Source organism: Lepidothrix coronata, unplaced genomic scaffold (assembly GCF_001604755.1).
Source record: "Lepidothrix coronata isolate B3197 unplaced genomic scaffold, Lepidothrix_coronata-1.0 Scaffold67, whole genome shotgun sequence".
Lineage (NCBI taxonomy): Eukaryota > Metazoa > Chordata > Aves > Passeriformes > Pipridae > Lepidothrix > Lepidothrix coronata.
In genome coordinates, this window is record NW_016690247.1 from 4,102,993 (window position 1) to 4,123,909 (window position 20,917).

The 20,917-nt window shown below is 43.2% G+C and overlaps 1 protein-coding gene across 1 annotated transcript in view; it reads right to left on the bottom strand.

The window, feature by feature from the left end:
• TG (thyroglobulin) overlaps positions 1-18,124 on the bottom strand; it is a 150,386-nt gene extending 132,262 nt beyond the window's left edge. Inside the window, exons 1-10 of the mRNA XM_017818269.1 lie at positions 18,058-18,124; positions 16,316-16,424; positions 15,352-15,449; positions 14,692-14,895; positions 14,192-14,351; positions 10,070-10,176; positions 8,810-8,953; positions 6,819-7,001; positions 2,442-3,506; positions 591-1,178 (exon numbers count right to left, since the gene is read on the bottom strand). Coding sequence (XP_017673758.1) covers positions 591-1,178; positions 2,442-3,506; positions 6,819-7,001; positions 8,810-8,953; positions 10,070-10,176; positions 14,192-14,351; positions 14,692-14,895; positions 15,352-15,449; positions 16,316-16,424; positions 18,058-18,124 — 2,725 coding nt within the window. The remainder of the gene's footprint in view (positions 1-590; positions 1,179-2,441; positions 3,507-6,818; positions 7,002-8,809; positions 8,954-10,069; positions 10,177-14,191; positions 14,352-14,691; positions 14,896-15,351; positions 15,450-16,315; positions 16,425-18,057) is intronic.
• Positions 18,125-20,917: the final 2,793 nt, after the last annotated feature.

Sequence of the window (20,917 nt, forward strand, 5' to 3'; positions counted from 1 at the left end):
GGAAAAATACTACGTGATGAGAATGATTTCAGTGATGACATTTATAATATAGGTCATTTGCTGAAGTAACCCCAAAGAAGGCCCAGCAGCTTTGGTGGAGGTCTCTAGACAGAGGAATCACCAAACTTCAGTGCTGGCCTCACTCTTCTCCTAGTGACTTCTAGGAGATACCTGTTAGTCTTGACCACATAGTAAGAATCAGCAAAGAAAATCCTTCTTGCTTCATTTTAAGGCATTCTTGAAAGTTATTTACGTCACTGTGTAATCCTGAATTTTCCATAAAACTCTTCACACTTCCTAACTTCAAAGTGTCCTTTGCCATCTGGCTAAGTATCTTCTGCAAAATCATTACATGTCCAAACTCCAAATTACAAAATCTACACAAACTTGAAATGGAACTTTATTCCCTCCTTATTCCCAAAGAAATGAGTTACCCCATTTCTGATGTCAAGCAATAATGTCAGTACTGATGATCTTTCTGACAAGTTATTGTCTGCTACTTCACAACAATTGAAAGGACTTCCTTCTCCGGTGGCATAAAAGAAAAGACCAGAAACAGTACTACTTAAATGCCAGAAATTGTTACTTACATGCAGGAACCTGGTTCACTCCTGCCTTTGTTCCTTGCAGCTCTTCTCCTTTGCTATCAACACACCAACAATCACGAAGTTCAAAGTGGCCTAATGGAGCACTGAAATCAGTATAGGGTCCTGGGTAGTATGTCAGCTGCTCATTCAGAAGCTGCCAGAAAGTATATGGATCCAGCAAAATGCTCTGAGATCCACTGGTCAAGTTTCCCTCCAGCACTTCAGGTGGGAGATCCGTGAAGGAGGAATACATGGCAAATGCGGGAAAGACATTCTGGTGCCCAGCCTCATACAAAGCTTTAGCAAAAGCTGAAAAGCCTTTAGATGATGCCTCTTTATATCCAGATACGATGTTCAATAGATCAGCAACGGGCAGGGGTTTGCCCTCGTTGTTCTCTGCAATCCACCTTTCGTACCACTCAAAGGCTTGCTCGGGAGGGCCACTGCACTGCACCTGCCTCCAGGCGCCCTCTGCATCACACTGTGGGAGGTAAATGCTGGAGAGCTGGGACACAGCACCTGGATCTGACAACAGGAGCTTTGCAGCCTTTAGAAACTCCTGACCAGCTTTTACTTGGCAAGCACTTGGGCCTGGGGAAAAGAAAAAAACATGCAGAGCACGTCTTATGAATGCTCTGAAGATATACAATACCCCTACCCCTCTGTTACAATAAACACCACTGCTAAAACTTGGTCACTCATCCCAATACTAACAACAACATTCCTGGCCTGTTACTAAGCGAGCTTAGTGATATTAAGGTCCCATGGTGAACCAGGGTAAGATTTCCAAAGGGACATGAGCCCTGAAAGATGCATAAAGATATGATTTTTAAAAATATGTGAGTACATTAGGTGCCTGTAGTTCTTATTAGGGGGATAGGTGCTTGGTGCCACTAAATGCCTTCTTGAATCTGTTTGCACCAACCAGGTATTTTCAGCTACACTTGGTAATTTGGGAGTTGCTTCTTATTCAGCCAATCCCTGCAAAACCAGTCATCTGAATAGCATGGTAATACTGATTTTATTTCCCCTTGAACCTAACCAGAATTTTAAGACTGTGTGTCCTCTCTTCCCATTCTCTACTGAACATTGCTGCTAAATACGAAAATACCATCCCTCAAAATACTGGAGTGAGTTTGATTTGGAAGTCTTTTCTGCCAAATTTCACTTCCCCACCAAGCAGCTCTACAAACCCAGCAACCCACAGGAGATCATCTTCTTTTGGGCACCAGAGAATTCTGAACCTGTTTATTTCTGGTTGCACAGATGGGTTGCTAGATATAAAACTCATCCCAATTCAGATCATTGTGATAAACTCCCTACTACTTCTGCAAACTGTGATTCAAAGGAGCTCCCTCACTACATACCACTCTCTGGATACTCTGATATTCCTCCCAAAATGAGAAGCAGGCTCTTCTTTTGGTCTGTTATACCTGTTGATGTGCCATTTTCAGTTCACAGAAACTTGAAAGACAAGTATCCCCAGCCCATGTGCTTCCTTTTTCCTTTGTATTTCATTAATAAAAGGGCAAGAAGAGGCAATTCACAGTCTATAAGCAAGTTGCCAAATTGATGTCTGAGCAGTCATTTGCAACTCACTTTTCTGGCCGGACTGCATGGCCCTTAAGAGAAGCCTATCAGACATTGAATTTCTCTCTTTTGTTTGGACAATACATACACTGTACTTCCCACTATCCCCCTGCCACTGCAAAGTTGACTTGCTTTCCTTTTAGGAGACAATATCATTTGTATTCATCATCCATATATCACCAGATACAATCAGATATAAAGAAAGAATCATGAAATTCCAACACAAAAGAAAGCATCTTTAAATTCCCAGTCCCTAAGACTTACATTTCATTGGTTTTCCAGCTTTTCCCCTTATTCCTGGAATAGTCTTGCCATTCAAATCAACACAGAAGCAATTTGTTCCATAACACTGGAGTGGCAGAAAGTCTCCATCCTCGGTACAAGAGGGAATAAAAAGGTCTGATCCCGCAGGCAGACTTTGCTTCAGGTTTTGCAGGTTTCTCCTTTGCTTCTCACAATCAGTGGGACACCTTGGACGTTTGCCTGGAAGTCTTGAGCCTGGAATTTCCTTACCTGAAGTGTCCAAGCACCAGCACTCTCCTGCATAGCACTGAACTTCTTCATATCTCCCTTCCTTGGTGCATGTTGGAACAAACAGATCCCTTGGCTCCTCACCACAGTCTTTGGATCCCAATGCTAGTTTCACCACTTCACCTAAATCTTCAGCAACGTTTTTGGGGACAGAAATCACTTGTTGAAGAAAAGTAAAGAACTCTGGCAGTTCTAGAACAGAGGAAAGGAATTTCATCGTGTTCTGATTGTCCTGTAGAGTTACTATGCGGCCAAAGCTGCCTACAAGAGGTTTACTCAAAATGGAACTCCCCTTTGATACCTCCAGTGAAAATGCCTCAGCTGATTCCAGAGGGCTTTGGCTGTTGTTCCTCTCCGACACATCCTCCTGTTGGAAAAATTGGCCAATGCTGTATTTCCCACTAGTGCCAAGTGCCCCTGTGAAGTTAAACTGGATCAAATTCTTCAAGAACCTTCCTCCGAAGAGGTTTTCCTGGAAACGCTTTGGATTGGCAGTAAATTGTAGTGCCACTTGAGCCAGCTCCCTTGACGGGAACATCCCCATGATGGCTTCACTAAGGGTAGTTTCCAACCCAGATGTCTGGCTGACAAATGGGCTTTGTGCAACTGGGGATGACAATCCAGAGCCCAGAAACAGCTCCTTGAAGGAAGGAGGGCAGGGTCTTGAAAAGCCAGCTGTTTTTTCCGTCTGCTTATCTGGTGTGGAAAACAAACTGGACTGACTGAAGTACCCAGCAGGGCCATAAAAGAGCCTCGTCAAGGCCCGTCGCCTCTCAGAGATGCACCCTTGTTCTTCACCTAGGGAAAGATTTAAGAAAAAATATGCAAGCTCTGGTATCTTCCACACTTACAACTCTATTTCAAGCAGCTGGGGCAGAAATAACTCAGAAGTGCACATTAACCTGATTCTCAACTGTGCATCGTGCACATTGATATGGAAATTTGAACTGTTATTGCATATGCTATGTAAATAAAATTCACCAGTCAAGACACAAAAGGAAAAGAAATATTCCTTCCCTACGCCCGAGTTCTCTGCTCTACAGGTTCTATTGCTTCCCAATGTAAATCTTCATTCCTGTTTCTATGGCTGAAAGAACAAAGTCTTTTCCAAATACTGTAACTCCCTGGTAGGATGCCTGCTGCTAATGGAAACCTCTGATGATCCAGGTGCAATATGTGAACCTAAGAAAGAGAAACTTTCTGCAGAAGAACAGAAAGCTTTTTTGACCAATGCCCCCTAAGGGGGAATTTATGGAGTTTTCCTAACTAGATCTGCAGTTTCATAGTGAGGTGTTCATTTACAAGAGGTTTGAAAACAAATCATTAAAATAAGCAGTAATAGAGTGCTAAGGACCATGGATGGCATTCACAAGCAGGCTCTAAGGGAAAAAATACAAGATTTCAACAAAATTAGTCAAATATCAGGGTATTGAGGGTACCAACAGCGACCCTGGCCACCCATACCCTGGGCTAAGCTATGTCACAGGTGTAGCTGCATCCAGATCCATCTGTAGATTCATACACAGGCAGCAATGGCTCCAAGATAGGATGCAACACATCACTGAAGAAGGACTAAGTCATCAAAAAAGGAAAGACCTGGTAAATATAAAGACATTGAGAATCAGACAGACAGGATGGTTACAGCACTGACTGGATCTCTGGAACCCATACAGCAGCTTGACTCATGTGCCACACAGTTACCTTTCCTTGAAAAGTAGCAGAATTATAGAGAAGGGATGCAGAAGTAGCAGAACTATAGAGAAGGGAGGCAAAAATATTGGAAGGACAGAACATATTTTCCATTAGGAGTGACCATTCAGCTTAAACAAAAAAAAAAAAAAAGATAAAGGTTTTCAAAAAACAGGATTCTCCACATCATTCACAGTAGACAATTATTATTCAGTATTTCTCACAGTACAGAGAAGTCCAGAAGTGGAACATGTAATTATGATTGTGAAATTTATTGCTAGAGAGTGCTAGGAAAGATAAAGGGTTAAGGGGCACTTAGGCAAATCCCTGGAAGATAACTCCATACAGGAGGGCTGAGCACAATGATCTGGGCTCAGCCTTCAGTTTGGGGCCCCTCCTGCCTGCAGAAGGATATATGGAAGCTATGTGCATTTTCCCCGTTTCTTACACTTTCTCCCTAAGCACCACTGCTGTCCCAGTAGGGGAAAAGACAGCTTTAGTCTGCTCCAGCACAGCCTTCCTTGGGCTCCCCACTCCATCTCCATTTATTCCATGACCAGGCAATATGACAAAGCAGTCATAAGCTCTGTTAACAGTAAGGATAAAAGGTGGAAATCTAAAAAAGCTGCTAAAATAGATAAGCAAGCAAACTGACATTCTGTGACTGACATCCTGTGACTGACATCTTTCTCACTCCTCCTGTTGCACCATTGTCCTGCTCCACAGCTCCTGACAGGGGCTCAGGGTCCCTCCCAGCAGATTCTTTGCAAACATACTTTCTCTAGGACGGGCCCCTCCTGTTTTCAATGTTGGCTCGTGGTTAGAGGGACGGAAAACATTCCTCCAAGGACAAGTAAGTTAGTGCAAGCCACAATTCCACAAGAACAGTAATATGAAACAAATGTAGGATCATGGTTCATAAACACTCTCCCCTCCTAGCCACCATTGAAAAAAATCAAAGCAGAGGGAGAAAGAATAAACACAAAAGCACTGCTGGGGTGAATTTACTGTAAAAGGTCTGAAAAGCAGCACATCCCTTATCAGGACTGCCTGGTGCCCCAGGTGAGTGAGGACCCCACATGCTGCCCATACCTACAGCTCTGGCTCCTCTAGTTCACGGTGCTGAGTGTGAGAGCCAAAGACACTAAAGAATCATAGAATCATAGAATTATTAAGGTTGGAAAAGACCTCTAAGATTATCGAATCCAACCACTAACCCAGCACTGTCAAGTCCACAATTAAACTATGTCCCAAAGTACCACATCCACATGCTCTTTGAACATGAAATAAATCAGAGCAGAACTGGAGACACATACACGGAATGTAGGTGTCTGAAACAGACTGCAGCTATATCCTCATGAAATACCTTCTCAGGAGTTAATCTGAGAAACCTCTGCAGAAATGGTTCCCTGCTGAAATTTCCTGAGTCTGCCAAAAAAAGCTGCAAGCAGCCTCAAGTCATTGTCCCCCCTCCCCTTCCTTCCCACAAAAATCATCAGGAGGGCTCAGGAAAGCACATTCAAAGAGAAAACAAGCAGTCCCAACATATGGCGAGGCCCCTCAGAGGTTCCTTTGCAATATCCTTGGTGATCAGCCTCGGAGGCAGGTTAACATTTTCATTTCACAGTAAGCCTGTCTGTGCCCAGAGCACTCTGAGCACTTGGATCTGTGACACCTAGGGCAGATTCCTCCTTCTCTAGCTGCATTGTAAGGCTGTGTCTTGCAGACAGAGCAATTTACTTTCCCCGAAGGCAGCCCCCACATTAAGACCCTGTGCCCCAGACCTCCAGCACAATCCTGAATATTTAGGTAGTGCACTTCAGGGTGAGGTGTTTTAACTTTCCTCCTCCCCTCCAGCCCTTGCACATTTTTGCTGTCATTTCCATTTAGGGCACTGATTTGATGGTGTATTCTCTGTGGAATCTCTCAAAGCCCAAACCCATACACTTTTTCTGAATTGTTTGTTGGGTGTATTCTTACTGGATTTGGTAGTTTTCATGGCAAAATATGCAGTGACAGAGATGGGGAAAAAGTGCTCAGGGTGGGAGATGACTTAGAAATTCCACAGCATTTCATCAAGGGAAAGAGGTAAAACCCAAAACCACCATCACTGGCTTCTTTATACTATCCCAGATATTCCGACTTAAGACCCCAGCTCCTGGAGTCAAGAGACAGGTATCAGGGCTGCAAAGAAAAGCCTTGCTGCATGCAAAACTAAAAGGCTAAAGAGAAAAGAAAATAAAACTAATATGATATTTAACAGTTTATTAGAATGTGACAACCCCAGGGAGGTTTCAGGATCTCAGTTTTTGAACACCAGAACCCGTCAGAGCTGAGAAAGGAGTTGATCCTTTGTGTTTCCTTTACAAGGACGCCAAGAGATGGGCTTATGTTTCCTTTTCCAAACCTCACACCTACCACAGGCTGGGGGTTGTCCTCGTCTCTTTGTGCCTGGGACCTCTTGCCCCTTGGTGTCCACACACCAGCACTGTCCTCCCTGCTGGCACTGCAGTGGCTCGTAGCCCCCGTCGGCGGTGCAGGACGGCACGAAGGGGTGCTGGTAGCGCAGGGCCGCGAAACGCTCAGCCTCACACCTCGAGGGGCCTGCAAGGAAACCAGTGTGAATTAAGGAGGGAAAGCTTAAAATTTCAGAGCCATCTCTGCTTGATGCCATTGTTTGCCTATCTGGGAGGGAAAAAAAAAAAGTTTAATTTCTTGATTTTTTTCAGTGATATTTCAAGTACCAGCTCGAAACGCAACTTCTCCACCCCCTTTTTCCCCCGGATAATTTGCCCCAGGGTTTTCTGCTGCAGGTATTAATTTTTGAAAACTAAACAGAATATAAAACCTCAACACATTTTTCAGCCACAGTTGCAGGTAGGCAGAGAAGCAGCATCTCTCCTAGGGAGCTGTGCTGGAGGCTGAGGTAGCTCTGGCCCTTAACGCAAAAGTGAAGTTGGTCAACAGAGACAGATGTGCAGCTTGGGGGATTGATTTTGTTCTGATTTTGTTTCTGAAGAGAGTGAGGCATTGCTCCTGCAAACAAATCTGCACCTGACTCTCGAGATTTGAGCTGGGCCCATCCCACTTCTTTATTTCCCTCTGCAGGGATATGAAGACCCTATTACTGTCAAGTTGGCCTTAATGGCAGAGACATCAAAAAATTCATAAAGCAAATTTTCTGAGCTATGATCTCTCCAATACAGGACTTTCATCTTCCAACAGAAATTTTGCTTGTTTATATAAAACTGAAATTCTACAGCCTAAACATCTCTTACTTTCAAGAGCTTTCCAGCTACACTCAGCCACCGGTTTGAGGCAGCGAGAGCATCTTATCAGAGCAACCTGCTCTTAAGGAGTCTGACAACTTTCCTAATGCAAGAAGCTTCAGGTGGTGGTGTGAGAGCTGGGTAAGTCACCAGAGCACCCCCTCGGTGGCTGATGAACAGGGTCACATCTCCATCTTGTGGCTGTTACAGCTTCATCTGTTTTGACAGTTGCTGCAGCCCCAGCTACAGCCAGAGCTAAGCCAGAACCACTGTGCAGTGGGAGGAGGAAGACACTTTCCAGACTCCCCAGAATTATCAGCTTGTCCCAAAACCAGAAAAATGTGTGACTACGTGGCCAGAAGACTGACATCAGTATCTGCTTAATATTTCTAATGATGCAACTCCTTAGTGAGGGTCAGACAGCAACGTCAGAGTAGTTTTGGTGGGAGGATGAAGTATCATGCAGGGGTTTCAAACTTTCCTTGGCCAAGGCAGTTTTCTTGGGCTCTGGTGCAGGAAAGAGGAGGTACCTGACCTCCTGTCCCGCAGAGTTCACTGCCTGTAGGCAGAGAAACTCTCCCCATGTGCCTGCCCTGACCAGGAATGGGCCCAAGGACAGACCCAAAAGTTCAGCCTTGCTGGCTAAGGCACTACGAACTGTTGTGTGACCTCCTGGGAATGGAGTGTGTTGTGGTCAGTCTAAGATCCTTCCTGTTTCTGAGCGTACCAACATAAATTAGGGAGCATTTTCTCAGGCTTTAAATTTAATAAATCATCATATCCATCTCCATAATCTCAGGGCAAGAGATACAGAGGGTTCATGGGATTCCAACTGATGTGAACTTCAAGTGCACAGGAAAGTGTTGAGCAGAGGACACGTACAATCAGCTGGTACGAATGTAAGTGCAGAGTAAGTGTCTTAGTTACTTTTACCTGTCTTACTTTACTTTTCAAGGTAAGAAGGTAGGTGCAGAGGATAAAAGCCAGCTGTAATTCAGAGTCCTTGCTTCTTGCACTGAAATTGTGTTGTTATAAGCTTTTAGAGTGAGAAACTCCTAGAACAACTCTCCCCAATGGCAGCTGTCATACATAAGCTAGGAAACTGTCACCTGTTTTACAGGGCATCACCTGGGTGCTACTTACACCTGAACTTTCCAGAGGTGGCCAGCTGAACTGCCAGGAACCGCCTCTGGAGGATCCGATAGACGCCGGTCTCTGAGAAGGTGCGGGCGGGTTCTGCCGCGGAGAAAACTGTGTCGTAAACCTCATCAAGCAGCAGCTCCAAGCCTGGGAAAGAAAGACTTTCAGCACAGAGCCTGGTTTTAACACAAAAAGTAACCTGGTTTATGTCACCAGAGTAGCAGAACTGGGAGACCATAAAGAAAAAGAAATCCGATGCTCTAAACAGGCCAAATGTGAAGTTATATTGCATAACCCTAATGTACCCAGTGCTGGGTGCCCAGGCACTACCTGTATGCTCTGACATCTATTAAAACAAGGAGGAGAAGCATCTTGTTACTGGCTGTTTGCTGTGGTTTTTTAAGGCTCAATCTGCAGTAAAGACAAGGATGGAATTTTGGAAATTGATGTTATCAAAACCAGTTTTCCGGTCATTTTGGTTGCATACTAAAAACCAAGATGTTCAGCAGGTTTCCTGAGTGCACAAATCTTTTGAGAACTTCTCTCCCTTCTGGGAATTAAATGTTGAAGTTCTTGTCTCTCATCTAAATTTTAAACTATTTTGCTTTGCATTTCTCCCTCTTAAAAAAAAAAATAAAACAAAAAAACCTACAGTATCTAAGGAAGTTCTGGAAGTTCTCAACCTTCTAATTCCTCCTTGTTGAAAATAAAACATTCTTTCTTCTGAAGTGTCCCATCAACTATTAAGATGTCTAAAAGGTATCCTGAGGCTATGAGAGAAGAGGAAGAACCACCTGATGTCCCTGCTAATGGTTAAGGTGGTTGGACTAGATGTTCTGTAAAGGTCTCTTCCAACCCAAACCATTCTATGATTCTACCTGAGCAAGAAGAAAGACTTCATTCTCCAGGCCCTTTATATTCCTCTGTATTTGCTAATTGGACATATTGAATATGAGGCAGCTTTCTGGTTGGACAGAGGATGGACATTCAGAAATCCTATTCCACCATTCCAAAAAGGACAGGGTTAGCTCCCAGGCAGCTTCTCCACTTGATACTGACTGAAGTGGTGCTCCAAAGGGTAGGATTTCATCAGTGAGCTCCAGCCTTTCCCATGTGCACTACACTGGTCACAGTGGTCTTACCCCTTGTAAGAATGAAGTTGAAGATCCAAATGAACCTGAAGACTGATACTTGTTATTTTTCCTTTCCCTTGGGAATTCAACACCACCCAAACTAAAGGATTAAATGCTGGTGGGCACTTACCAGTGTCTGCCAACTCCCTCCCCAGGCTGTCCACACAGTGACAGTACCCAGAGATCTCCGGGAACTTCTCCCGCAAGGAGCTGAATGCCTGGAAAGCCCTCGGGAACCTGGAAGCAAAAAAAGCCTCCTGTGAAGAGCCCAGGGAGGGCCATCAACAACAACAAGCATCATCTATTTCCTTCCTGAATTTGTACAACAGAGGTGTCTGCATAAGGTCAGTACAAAACCCTTTAGTCTCCTTTTGGCAACCAGGCTCTGACATGATCCAGATCAGTGTTCCAGCAGGATAACAAGTCTCCTAAATGCCATTTTTTAAAGAAACACATGACAGTCTCCCTTCAGACAGATTCCTGACCCTTCCTAAGCAGCCACCCAGCATCTAACACTCATTTTCAATTCGATTCTCAACTTTGAAAGCCTGCCAAAGAGTGTAAAATAGAAGGGCGTTGGCTTAATGTTATTATAGGACCCATATAGTAGCTCCTTCCACAAATCTGCACAGGATGGCAGAAAGCCTAAACAAACAGGTTGCTCCCTCTTCCCTACATGCTACGTGTGCTTTCTGCACTGAAATAAGTACAAAAGCTGATAAAAACCTTGCTAATATCTTTCATTTTCAGGGCATGGCTCAATAGATTAAGGAGAGGGAAAAAGGGTTTTTAATGTGCTACAAGTAAGGCTGACTTTTACTTCTGGAGATCAAAGAGATATTAGTTTCCACTGTAATATTCTAGGAGTGACAACAGTTAGATTCCAGGAAAGTAATGATTTAGAAGGAAACTTAATAGGGTCAGAGTTGGAAAAAAACCACAAAAAATGTGATCTTAACTGACAGATATCCTAGGGTTTCTCCAAGCAAAAGATAAGTTTTTCTAGCTTCAAAGTGCCAGGTTCCAAAACAATCATATTATTTTTCGGACACATCCCCTTATCCCGACATACGATAAAGGTGTGGTGCCCCAGCTGCATGGGGCTTATTTGGGAAAAGTTAGCAACAGGGAAGTGAAATTTTCTGCTCAAGACATTCAGAGAATGACACAAATTAAGTTTTTACCAAGGGAGGACACTCAGCAGCAGATTGGGCCCAGATTAACTGAGAAAAAGCAGTTTCCAGCCACCCTGTGAAACTGGGACTGTGACCAGGTTCAATTCTAGTGCCACCCTCCAGCAGCCTCAGGGATGCTCTAGCACATGCAGCCTGAGAACAGCAATGAAATGCTTGTCTGGCTCAAAGATGGTGCTCAAGTGAGTAGAGCAGAGCAGAGCAAGGAGCCTTTGCCACCTCCAGGACTCTGCCTGAATAATACAACATTTTGGGTTGAAAGGAACCTTAAAGATTATCTAGTTCCAACTCCTGTGCCATGGGCAGGGACACCTTCCATTAGACCAGGTTGCTCAGGGTCACATCCAGCCTGGCCTTGAACACTTCCAGGGACAGGGCATCCACAACTTCTCTGGGCAACCTGTTCCAGTGTCACACTCACAGGAAAGAATTTCTTCCTAATATCTAAGTCTAAACCTCCCCTCTTTCTGTTCAAAGACATTCCCCCTTGTGCTATCACTATATGCATTTGTTGATAGTCCCTCTCCATATCTCTTGTAGCCCCCTTTAGGTACTGCAAGGTGTTATAAGGTCTTCCCGGAGTCTTCTCTTCTCTCAGCCTGTCTTCATGGGAGAGGTGACTCCTGAGAGCTCTCCCACCTCCTGTCAGGAGAGCTGAAAATGTTACTGCTTCCTCCTTCTTCAGGACATCAAAGCACAGGCTTGGAAATGCACAAAGCAACAGCAACCTCCGTCAGAGGAAGGGGTTGGTAACCTCAGGGTTGTCCCAGTGTTACCCCGCCATGCTCTCATCTCAGAACTTGCACAATCCTGTGCAGTGCTGCTGTGTTCTGGCACCCTTCCATGTCTTCAAATTAAAACCTACTGACTCCCCCCACTTTGGATTGTCAAATCCTGCTCTGCTGCTGACACTGGCATGCTAAAAGCAATCAAAATGTCATACTTCACAGAACAGAGGGACTTATGTCATATATTTCTGTGGTCTTTAATGTACACACATAACATAAACATGCTTGGGGTATTTCAAGGCCTTTCAGCTCCCCTGGATTATCATGCAGCGGCCACTGCCTAACTGGGAATATGATCTCTACTCTGCACTGCTCATGTCCTTGGAGCTCATCACCTCAGCATCTCAACACCTAGCTGAGTGAAACAGGATTCAGTGAAAAAACTCTGCATGGTGCTTTCCTTCAAAGTTAAGAAGTCACAATTATGCTACTTTTATCTGGGGCAGCTGTATAGTCATATCCTGTCATTCTGGTTATTTTTGTTCCAAGTTGAGAGTACAGGTAAATAAAGTACAAACGGATATAAATTAGGCCCGTACAAACAAGAGGGCAGAACTTTTCTCACCTTATGTGGAAAACTCACTTCCTAACACATTTTTTTTCTTTTCTCAGACTCTTTTTAACCACAGCTCTTACAATGAGTAGCAATAACTCACAGTAGCAATAACACAAAGTTCCTCATCTATCAGAGCCAGGCCAAAACAATGGATAAAGCAAAGGTGACCACATTTAAGTTATGGATAAATTTATAGTGTATCTATGTGTTTCAACAAGAATATTTGCACTCAAAAATACAGGAAAGTAAATAAAAGCGAGATTGTTAATCTTGTCTTTGAACTTTGAGTTGCTCCACTGGTTCCACATGAACATAAAATATGGGTTAAAATCCCTGTCGTACTACAGTTCTTTGCTATGGAGCTCATCCCTTCAACTCTGTATTCTGACCCCCCCTTTTTTTGAGAAGGGATAGATAATGACACTTCAAGCAGGAGTAGTGTGAAAATAAATATATTAATGACCTGAAATACTCAGATATGATGGTAATAGGTTAAGTCAATGCCATAATTAGAAAGGTGTAGAGTTGGGAGTAAAATAATCCTGCTGTGATTAATTACATGACACAGACACAATGTAAGTCTAATCTCACAGGTCTTTGCAGACAAATTTCCCAATGGGAGGAAAAAATATACCAATATAAAGCATTGATTTCTCCTCTGTAATTGCTCTTTTAGAATTTCCACACACCACAGGCCAACAAAAAAAACAACCAAATTATTTTGCTCTTGCCAAAATAACCTCTTCTGAAGCTCTGACAAATTTGCACTGTGCATTTGGGCCCATCCTTCAGTTTTGCTTAAATTAAAAAAAGAAAATAGAAAAATTGACATTTACAATAAAATTGCTTTGCTGCTACAGAGCCAAGTCAGAATGAGACATTACATTTACTCCACTGGCCTCCAGCAGGGAAATGTGCTGACTGAGATGCCCCTCATGAGAGAGCAAAAGGTTTCTCTGGAGAGTCTGAACATCTGTGCCAAAACAAATTCCTCCCCCTTCAGTTCCCATTGCCTCTCCCTTGTTTCTCCATCTCAGTATTAATTCCAGCTCCATCTCAGTATAAACTCCCAGCTTCTCCACAGGACAACAGCTTCTTGCTCCCACAGATAAGGATTTGATCCAGCATTCTGGAGCCTTCCCCAACTCCCTCCAACTTCCTAAGGCCAGTCATACACCAGCATAACAATTCATCACTTGCTTGGTTCTCCTGTGAGCAACCCTGGCACTGCCTAAACAGATAAAAGTTTCCCATCATCACATGGAACTTCACCTTTGTATCTTGCCTCTTGTCTGTCCATCCATCTCTTTTCATCTCCCATATGGAACTGTCTTTCCTACTTCATACATATATCTGAATTCCTCTCCTCCTTCTGTATTTATCTCATTTGGTGTTGTCCATGTGAGAAGTAGCCCTGTCTACTTTTCCAAACACAGATTGCAATGTGGCATCCAGTGCTGTGTGAAGACACACAGATTACACTGCAGGGATGGAATACAATTTTTTTAAAAAAATCAGCAAATTTAATTCAGAAGGAAAAGGCTTTCTACTGGGTCCATTCATTAATAGAAAATAACATCATGTACAGTCACAGAAGAAGGGTTTCATGTGGGGAAAAAAAAAGACAAAAAAACCCAGTAAGACACTGTGCCACTTCAAGTGCCTGGAAGAGGTATGCAGGACTGCTTTCCTGATTCAGAGGCCTGAGCTCTTACCTGTTGTAACTATGAACAAGATCAAAAAACATCATGTCTGTTGTATTGACAAACTTGCACTGGACAGGCAGAAACTCTCCATCTGCTGAGCACTGTGGGGGGCTCTTCTCCCCAAACCCATGCAGAATGCGACGGTCTCGGATCTCACAGTTCCCTGGACCTGATAGGAAGAAAGGTAATGTTATTGGGTGTTTTAACTTCCCCTGAACAGCTGAATAGCAGCCCCACTGTTTGGAAGGGGTTTACATTCATTACATTGAGCATGGACACTGAGGTGCATCATCTTGTTTTTAGGAAGAGCAGGGAATTGTACTCAGTAATCTTATAAGTCCCTTCCAGGTTGATATATTCTTTGGTTCTATGAAACAGGGACTTCAATGGTTCAGTTAACTACCTATAATTCTATAGACTGCAGTGCCCAGGTTCCTGATCTACCACCTTTCATTCACACCAAGCCTTTCAAACCTACAAACCCCACCATTTTGTTGAGTATTACTTACACCGTGCTGGCTTTCCTCTTTGCCTGGTGCCATAAATCTCCATCCCTTCTGGATCTACACACCAGCACTGCCCCAGCTCCATGTCACACTGCACCTCATCAAAAGCCCCTGAATCCAGGCACTGAGGGATGTAGGAGATACTGCTGCTGTTGATGTATCGACTCACCAAGATCCTCTGCTTTTGCAGCTGGCAAAAGGACAAGCCTGAAGCACCAGAGAGCAGTACCGTTAGAGGAAGGTTCTTATTGGGCACTGAATCATTTATTAAGACAACATCTAAGTTTTTTTGGAACTACAAGTTCTGAGTCTGCCACCCAGGTGTTGTGAGAACATTGATGAACTTGAGGTTATGAAAATTTGCACAGAGAAACCTACCACAGATGGGGTTAACGCTCTCTAATTCAAAAGCCATTACACTAAATTGATCTTTCATTCACAATTTACCTTAGTCTGACCTTCATAAATACAGACATCCAGGTGTATCAGGATTCCATGATTAGCCCTGAAGAAACTCCAGAACTTCCACTAGTCCCAGCAAATTATAACAAACTAGAGTTCATCAAAGTCTAAGGCTAACTTATTTTTCATTTCAGCAGTTCAGATGCAGATTTAAAACAGTTCTTTACCCAATCTGAACAGAAATAGACACTTGTCACTTACAAGATATAGGATATCCACTCTGTCTGCTGCCAGGTACCTCAACACCATTCTCATCCACACACCAACAGGAGAGACCATTCCTACTGCACTGGACTGTCCTGAAGGAGATCACAAGTAATATTTTTTATTTTGTGAGTGACAGAGTTCTCAGTCAGTACCAGACGCAAAACTATAAAGCAAGCCAAACAACTTCAAGTACTTTAACATCACTAATAAGGGAATCAACAAGGGCTGTGTTTCTGGTGACTCTACTCGATGGGAGCTCTTAATTTTAGTAATTCTATGAATTCTTCAGGAATTGCAGATATGTGATTTGAAGTCATTAAGGAAGCAAACAGGTAGGACAGAATCCTGATCCTCATTATCTGAGATTCACCATACATTTTGAGATAGTTTCTAAGTCAAATCTAGAACGGCCAAAGTTTCCACCAGAGGCAACAAGATAATAGTAGAGAACATTACAATCTGTACTCAGCCTCAGCTTTAAGTTATTGGCTTCTTGCACCTTCAGGCAACACACTGCTCTCTAAATCACTGTTCTCCATATGCTTTTTTGTTCCTTTACTGCCTTTAGAAGGAAACCCAACTGTGCCACTTACAGCAGAGTGGGTAACTTCTCAGTCAACTTGGTTGAGTTGTGCCAGTTGGCACACACATTCACCTACGAGCACATGTAGGATGACAGCAGCTGCATTGCACAGCAACCTGCACCAAGTATTTAACATGCAAATAATGCTGCCAAGATTAGTCTTAGAGATTACTTCTTAGATATTATTTCCAGCAACAGAGAATTCATTCAGGAGAGGCTGGATCTGCAACATGGCTCAGTGAAGTCACTTCAAGTCTCCTGCACTCATCATCCTCAAGTCCACTGATAGAGAGGCTCTTCAAAACAGGCTCAAATTTCCATCAGCAATGAAAGGTGACCTCATATAACAGCAGATTAACAGCAGGGATGAATTACCTGAACTGGCCATCTTCTGAGCACTGAGGAACGTAGGCTTCTCCTGCTGAAAAAGCCTTTTCCCTCTGAAGTTCGCATGGACGCAGTGGTTGGGAATCTGTCTGATACTCTGAAAGCAGCAAGAAGGTAAAAACATGAGTGATTTCACCACAAACCTGTTCTTACCCTGTTAGTGCCAGCACTGCGTGGTAACAATCCCAGGTTCATGGGTCCTCTCTGGTTGTTTCCCCAGTGCTTCTTGTGTGCATTTCTGTGTGGGACAGTGAGAGGGAGGTACTGAAAAAATTTGCTGAACTGCCAGCTGCAGGATGAGCACATGGTGGAGATGCTCGTGAACCCCTTTCCCAGGCCTGTGTTTAGTTAGTCTCAGCTCTGGTCTGTACCAGCACTGGTACCTGGGGCACGTAGATTTAGTTGTGCCTGTGACCACAAAAGAGCCCTTTGCCATAACCACACATATCACTATTAAAGTTTCTGAGTAATTATTCTTTATTGAAGTCACTCATTATTTCACCAAAACAAGAGATATTTCTTCTTAATCTCATGAACAATCTAAGAAGAATCAGTCTAGCAGTAGTGTCAAACTAATTCATATTAGGAGCACTCTCAATTTTCACTGGGGTACATGATCAAATACTGAAGCCACCTAGCAAAGAAACAGTCAACTTCTCAGTTCTTAACGCATTCAAAGCTGCATTTGCTGCTGTTTTAGGAGAATGATGAAATTCAGTAAGTTCTTTTTCACAGAACAAATTAGTTGATTTGACACTTTCCCCATCCTCAAAATCTGATTAGGGTCATGCTCTTAAATCCATTGACTACTTATAAAAATACTGCAAACAAACCCATAGGTACAGTGATTTAGACCAAAGGTTCACTTGAGCTAGTATTTGTTCTGAATGAGACCACACACAGTAGTGCAAGTACATCATAAGTATTCTCAACACTTTTCACCTTCAAATATTAAATTTGCAGGTCAGGGAACTTCTGCAGCCACAGATGGTTCCTGTGCATCTAAGACCTCTCAAACACAGCTGTTTCTGTGAGTTTTTACTGTGTCTCCTTAAGACCATGTGAAAATTTTCATGAAACTGTAACATTTTACATTATCTCATACACAGACAACTACACGTAGGCAAACCTCACCATTTTCACCTCAAACATGACTCTGAGCCAGTTGCTCTGGGATGTGTGGAGATCCTTGTGTACAGTGCTGGAGAGGGTCCACCAAGACATATGAGCTAAAAGACTAATTCAGTGATTCAAATTGCTGGTTGTGCAGGACTATCAAACTCAGACGAAAGAACTAGGGGGGTGCAGCACTCAGGCTACCCAGTATCTTTAGGTTCAAGCCAAGATTAGATGATGGCACATACAGGTAGAAGATGTAATCTTAGGACCTTCACATCTCTGCAGCACCACATCTGCAGCACCATGTCTGCAGCTTTTCTTACCCAAGCTCCTTCTCTAGCCCAGTCTGTTCCTTGAGAAAACTTTTTTTTCCGCCCAAAATTCAGGTGTGCTAACTCAGATAAGCCTAACCACTTAAGATCCTTATAGTTTAGTATTTAACCTGGAGCCCAGACTCAGTTTGCACAGCATACAATAACTAGCTAAGTTTGCAGCGGGCAAGAGTCAACATAATCATATATGTCATCAGAAAAGCACACAGAGCAGCACAGAGATCACAGGACCACAGTCACCACTGTACACAGGTAGAAGAAAAGAACAAGAGTACTTACCAAATATATTGGCTGTTACTATGCTAGTAAAGCAGCAAAGAAGGGCGCAAAATGGGATGGATCCCATCTCGCGACGGGATTGCTCCATCCCTTCTGTCAGGGAGGCAGCCCTGTGCACCCCGTGTGGCCTTCACCCGCCTTTTTATAGCAACCACCACATGGATGGGTTCACTTAAGTGCTAGTAGACTGGGCATAAAATTGGGTGAGTGACGCACACGATGCTTCTGAGAAAACTGCAAGAGGCTCGTTCACCTGGAACTTCCCTCGTGGTTCTCCTCAGCCAGTTCTCATCCCCGCTCCAGGGAGCACGACTGAGCCCGGTCAGTGGAGAGGAGAACAAGTGGCAGCAGGCACAGCAGGTGGCAGGGGGGGACTCAGTTACATCAACAAGCAAATTGAGCACATTGACATGACCCCGGCCAGAGCTCTGGCTCTCACCTGCACTGGGGTGCAAACAGTATCTGTTCTCACTATTAGAAGTGCACCTTTTTGAATTCCCAGAGAGCCTGAGCCTGCTGAGGGACAGGTGAGAGTTAGGCCTGCGAGTGCTGCAGCATTAGGAGTAAATAGAATTCATAATGTGGTTATTTATTAAGTGAAAAACAGGATGGATGCAGCTCCATTGACTGAAGTGAATTGAGGGTCAGAGTAAACCGCATTCAGTCTTTTGCCTTTACTCTCATTTGCATTATGCACTTTAACACAGTCAAGAATCTGACAGAAGCAGCTTTGCTTCTTGGGCTATTCTCCAGCTATAACATCTATATGACCATAAAGCTTGTTAAGCCAAGCTTTTTGATACTAATTGCATGCAAGATCCTCAACCTAAAATATGTCAGAAATATTATTTCCTTGGTTCCAGAGTATCACTTCTTAATTGTCCACCTCTTATGAGTCAGCATTTAGTTGCACCAGGAATTATGAGAACCGACCCTCACTTGTACAAAGGTGGTTGGACAAATAAGCCCAAAATAATTAGGTAAATAATAACAGCACATGTTTGAAGTTGGATTTGGGTGGATTTCAGTAAAAAGTGAAAGCAGCACTCTTGTTTGTGATTCATGGGTACTAGACAGTCTAGAAATAACTATCTACTGATACTCTCCTACAGACCAACACTGTACTAAGAGTGATCCAAGCATCCTTCTGTGTGGGTCGTAGACCACTGTCATGCCATGGGATTTGATGTACATGGTAAATATGATCTCAAACAGCAGCACGAGTTTGATTTAGCATGACTAGGCTTTTAAAAATGAGTGGGACTATATTTGGAATTTACTTTCAAGCAACCTACTCTTGACTTGAGAAAAGTCAATAGTTTGCCAAAAGATCAAGCTGAGAAAAGATGAAGAACATGGCCAATGCAGATGACAAATCACAAAATGGCAACCTTTAGAGGCATAAAGACAACAAATCCTGTAACAGCCCTGACTGAGCAGGCACAGACAGAAACTGAATTTCTGGATTAGCATAGCAGTTGTAGGGGAAATACATGCAGAGCAAAGCAATCTGTCAAAATAGCCATTATTAACATTAGGGTGGCTGAATCAGGAAGGAAGTAAAGTTTGACCATGACATATATTTCTGACTCAAGGGTGCTTCAAGAGCATCAGGTTCATGTCTGACCTCCATGCAGTGGGGCAGACACAGGGAAGCAACCAGAAACAGCCCAGCCCAGTGACACAGGCTCTCCAGGGGCAGTAGGAGCTGTGCTTACAGGCACCACAATGGGACACACAACCAGAGTGTGTTGGGTGTGTGATACTGATTCAATCCAATTTTCTAAAGTTATTAGAAAAGTGTTATTCAGGTTCCTTGCACAGCAAAAGGGGAGAGAAGCAAGCTTGTTAAGGTCACTACTCACTTTCCTCCTTTATTCTTTGCTACAAAAGGCTGATAATGGAGTAAGGCAGACGGGAAGCCAGGAAGGTATCAAAGAGCTATTACTAACAGAAAGAAGCACAAATTCACAATATCTGAATAGTGCAGGTTCCCAAGATGACTTTTATTTCCTTCTGAAACACTCAGAAAACAACCTCTGAGCTCTTCAAGTTAGGCAGAACCGCCAAGTCTCAGAAACCTCTTAAAAAAACAAAGTAAGAAAAGGAATTTTGGCAATTTGCATCCCTTAAATCACTTCTAGATGTGCGTCAAACCAAGGTGGGCATCTTGGTACATGCACGTTCAAGGGGATGTAATAGCCCATGGATTAAAAAGGAAAAAAAAATTGTTTACAGAGCAATATGTGCAATTCACATTCATCAGAGAAAAAGAGGCACTTGTCTGTGGCTGAACAAATACAAACCAAGAAAAGTTTTGCATGACCTTCAGTGAAGGGAAAATGGAATTTACCTCTATTTTTAGCACCTGAGAAAAAAAAGAATAGTATCTTATATTAGCTCACCAATGAAGGGCAGAAAAGGAGTAAGCAAAAAAGTCCCCGAGACCATTAAGCCTTATAACTATCATGTCTTCAAAATCATTGCTCTAGTGCTGGAAATGAGGGAAAAGCTACAGCACACATTGGCAAAAGCTACTCAATCTATACTACAAACTAGAACTGCTGGGGGAAAGACAAAGGTCAGTGAGAGGAGACACTGAAATCACAAACCTCAAGGGAGAAGCAGACATTTATTCGTTGTTCCAGTTTTGCATACACTTTCTTTGCAGAAGAGATGGTCTGTGCAACTGCAGTTTTTACATGTCAAAAAGCCCAAGGATAAATGATTCCTGTATATGAATACACAGACAACTGTAGACACAAAAAAGTTACTCTTACCCAAATAAAACTTGAGCCTGAGAAGTCAACCTTAGCTTAAGAAAACTTGAGGGAGCCTCTGGAATGAGGCAGCAAATTGG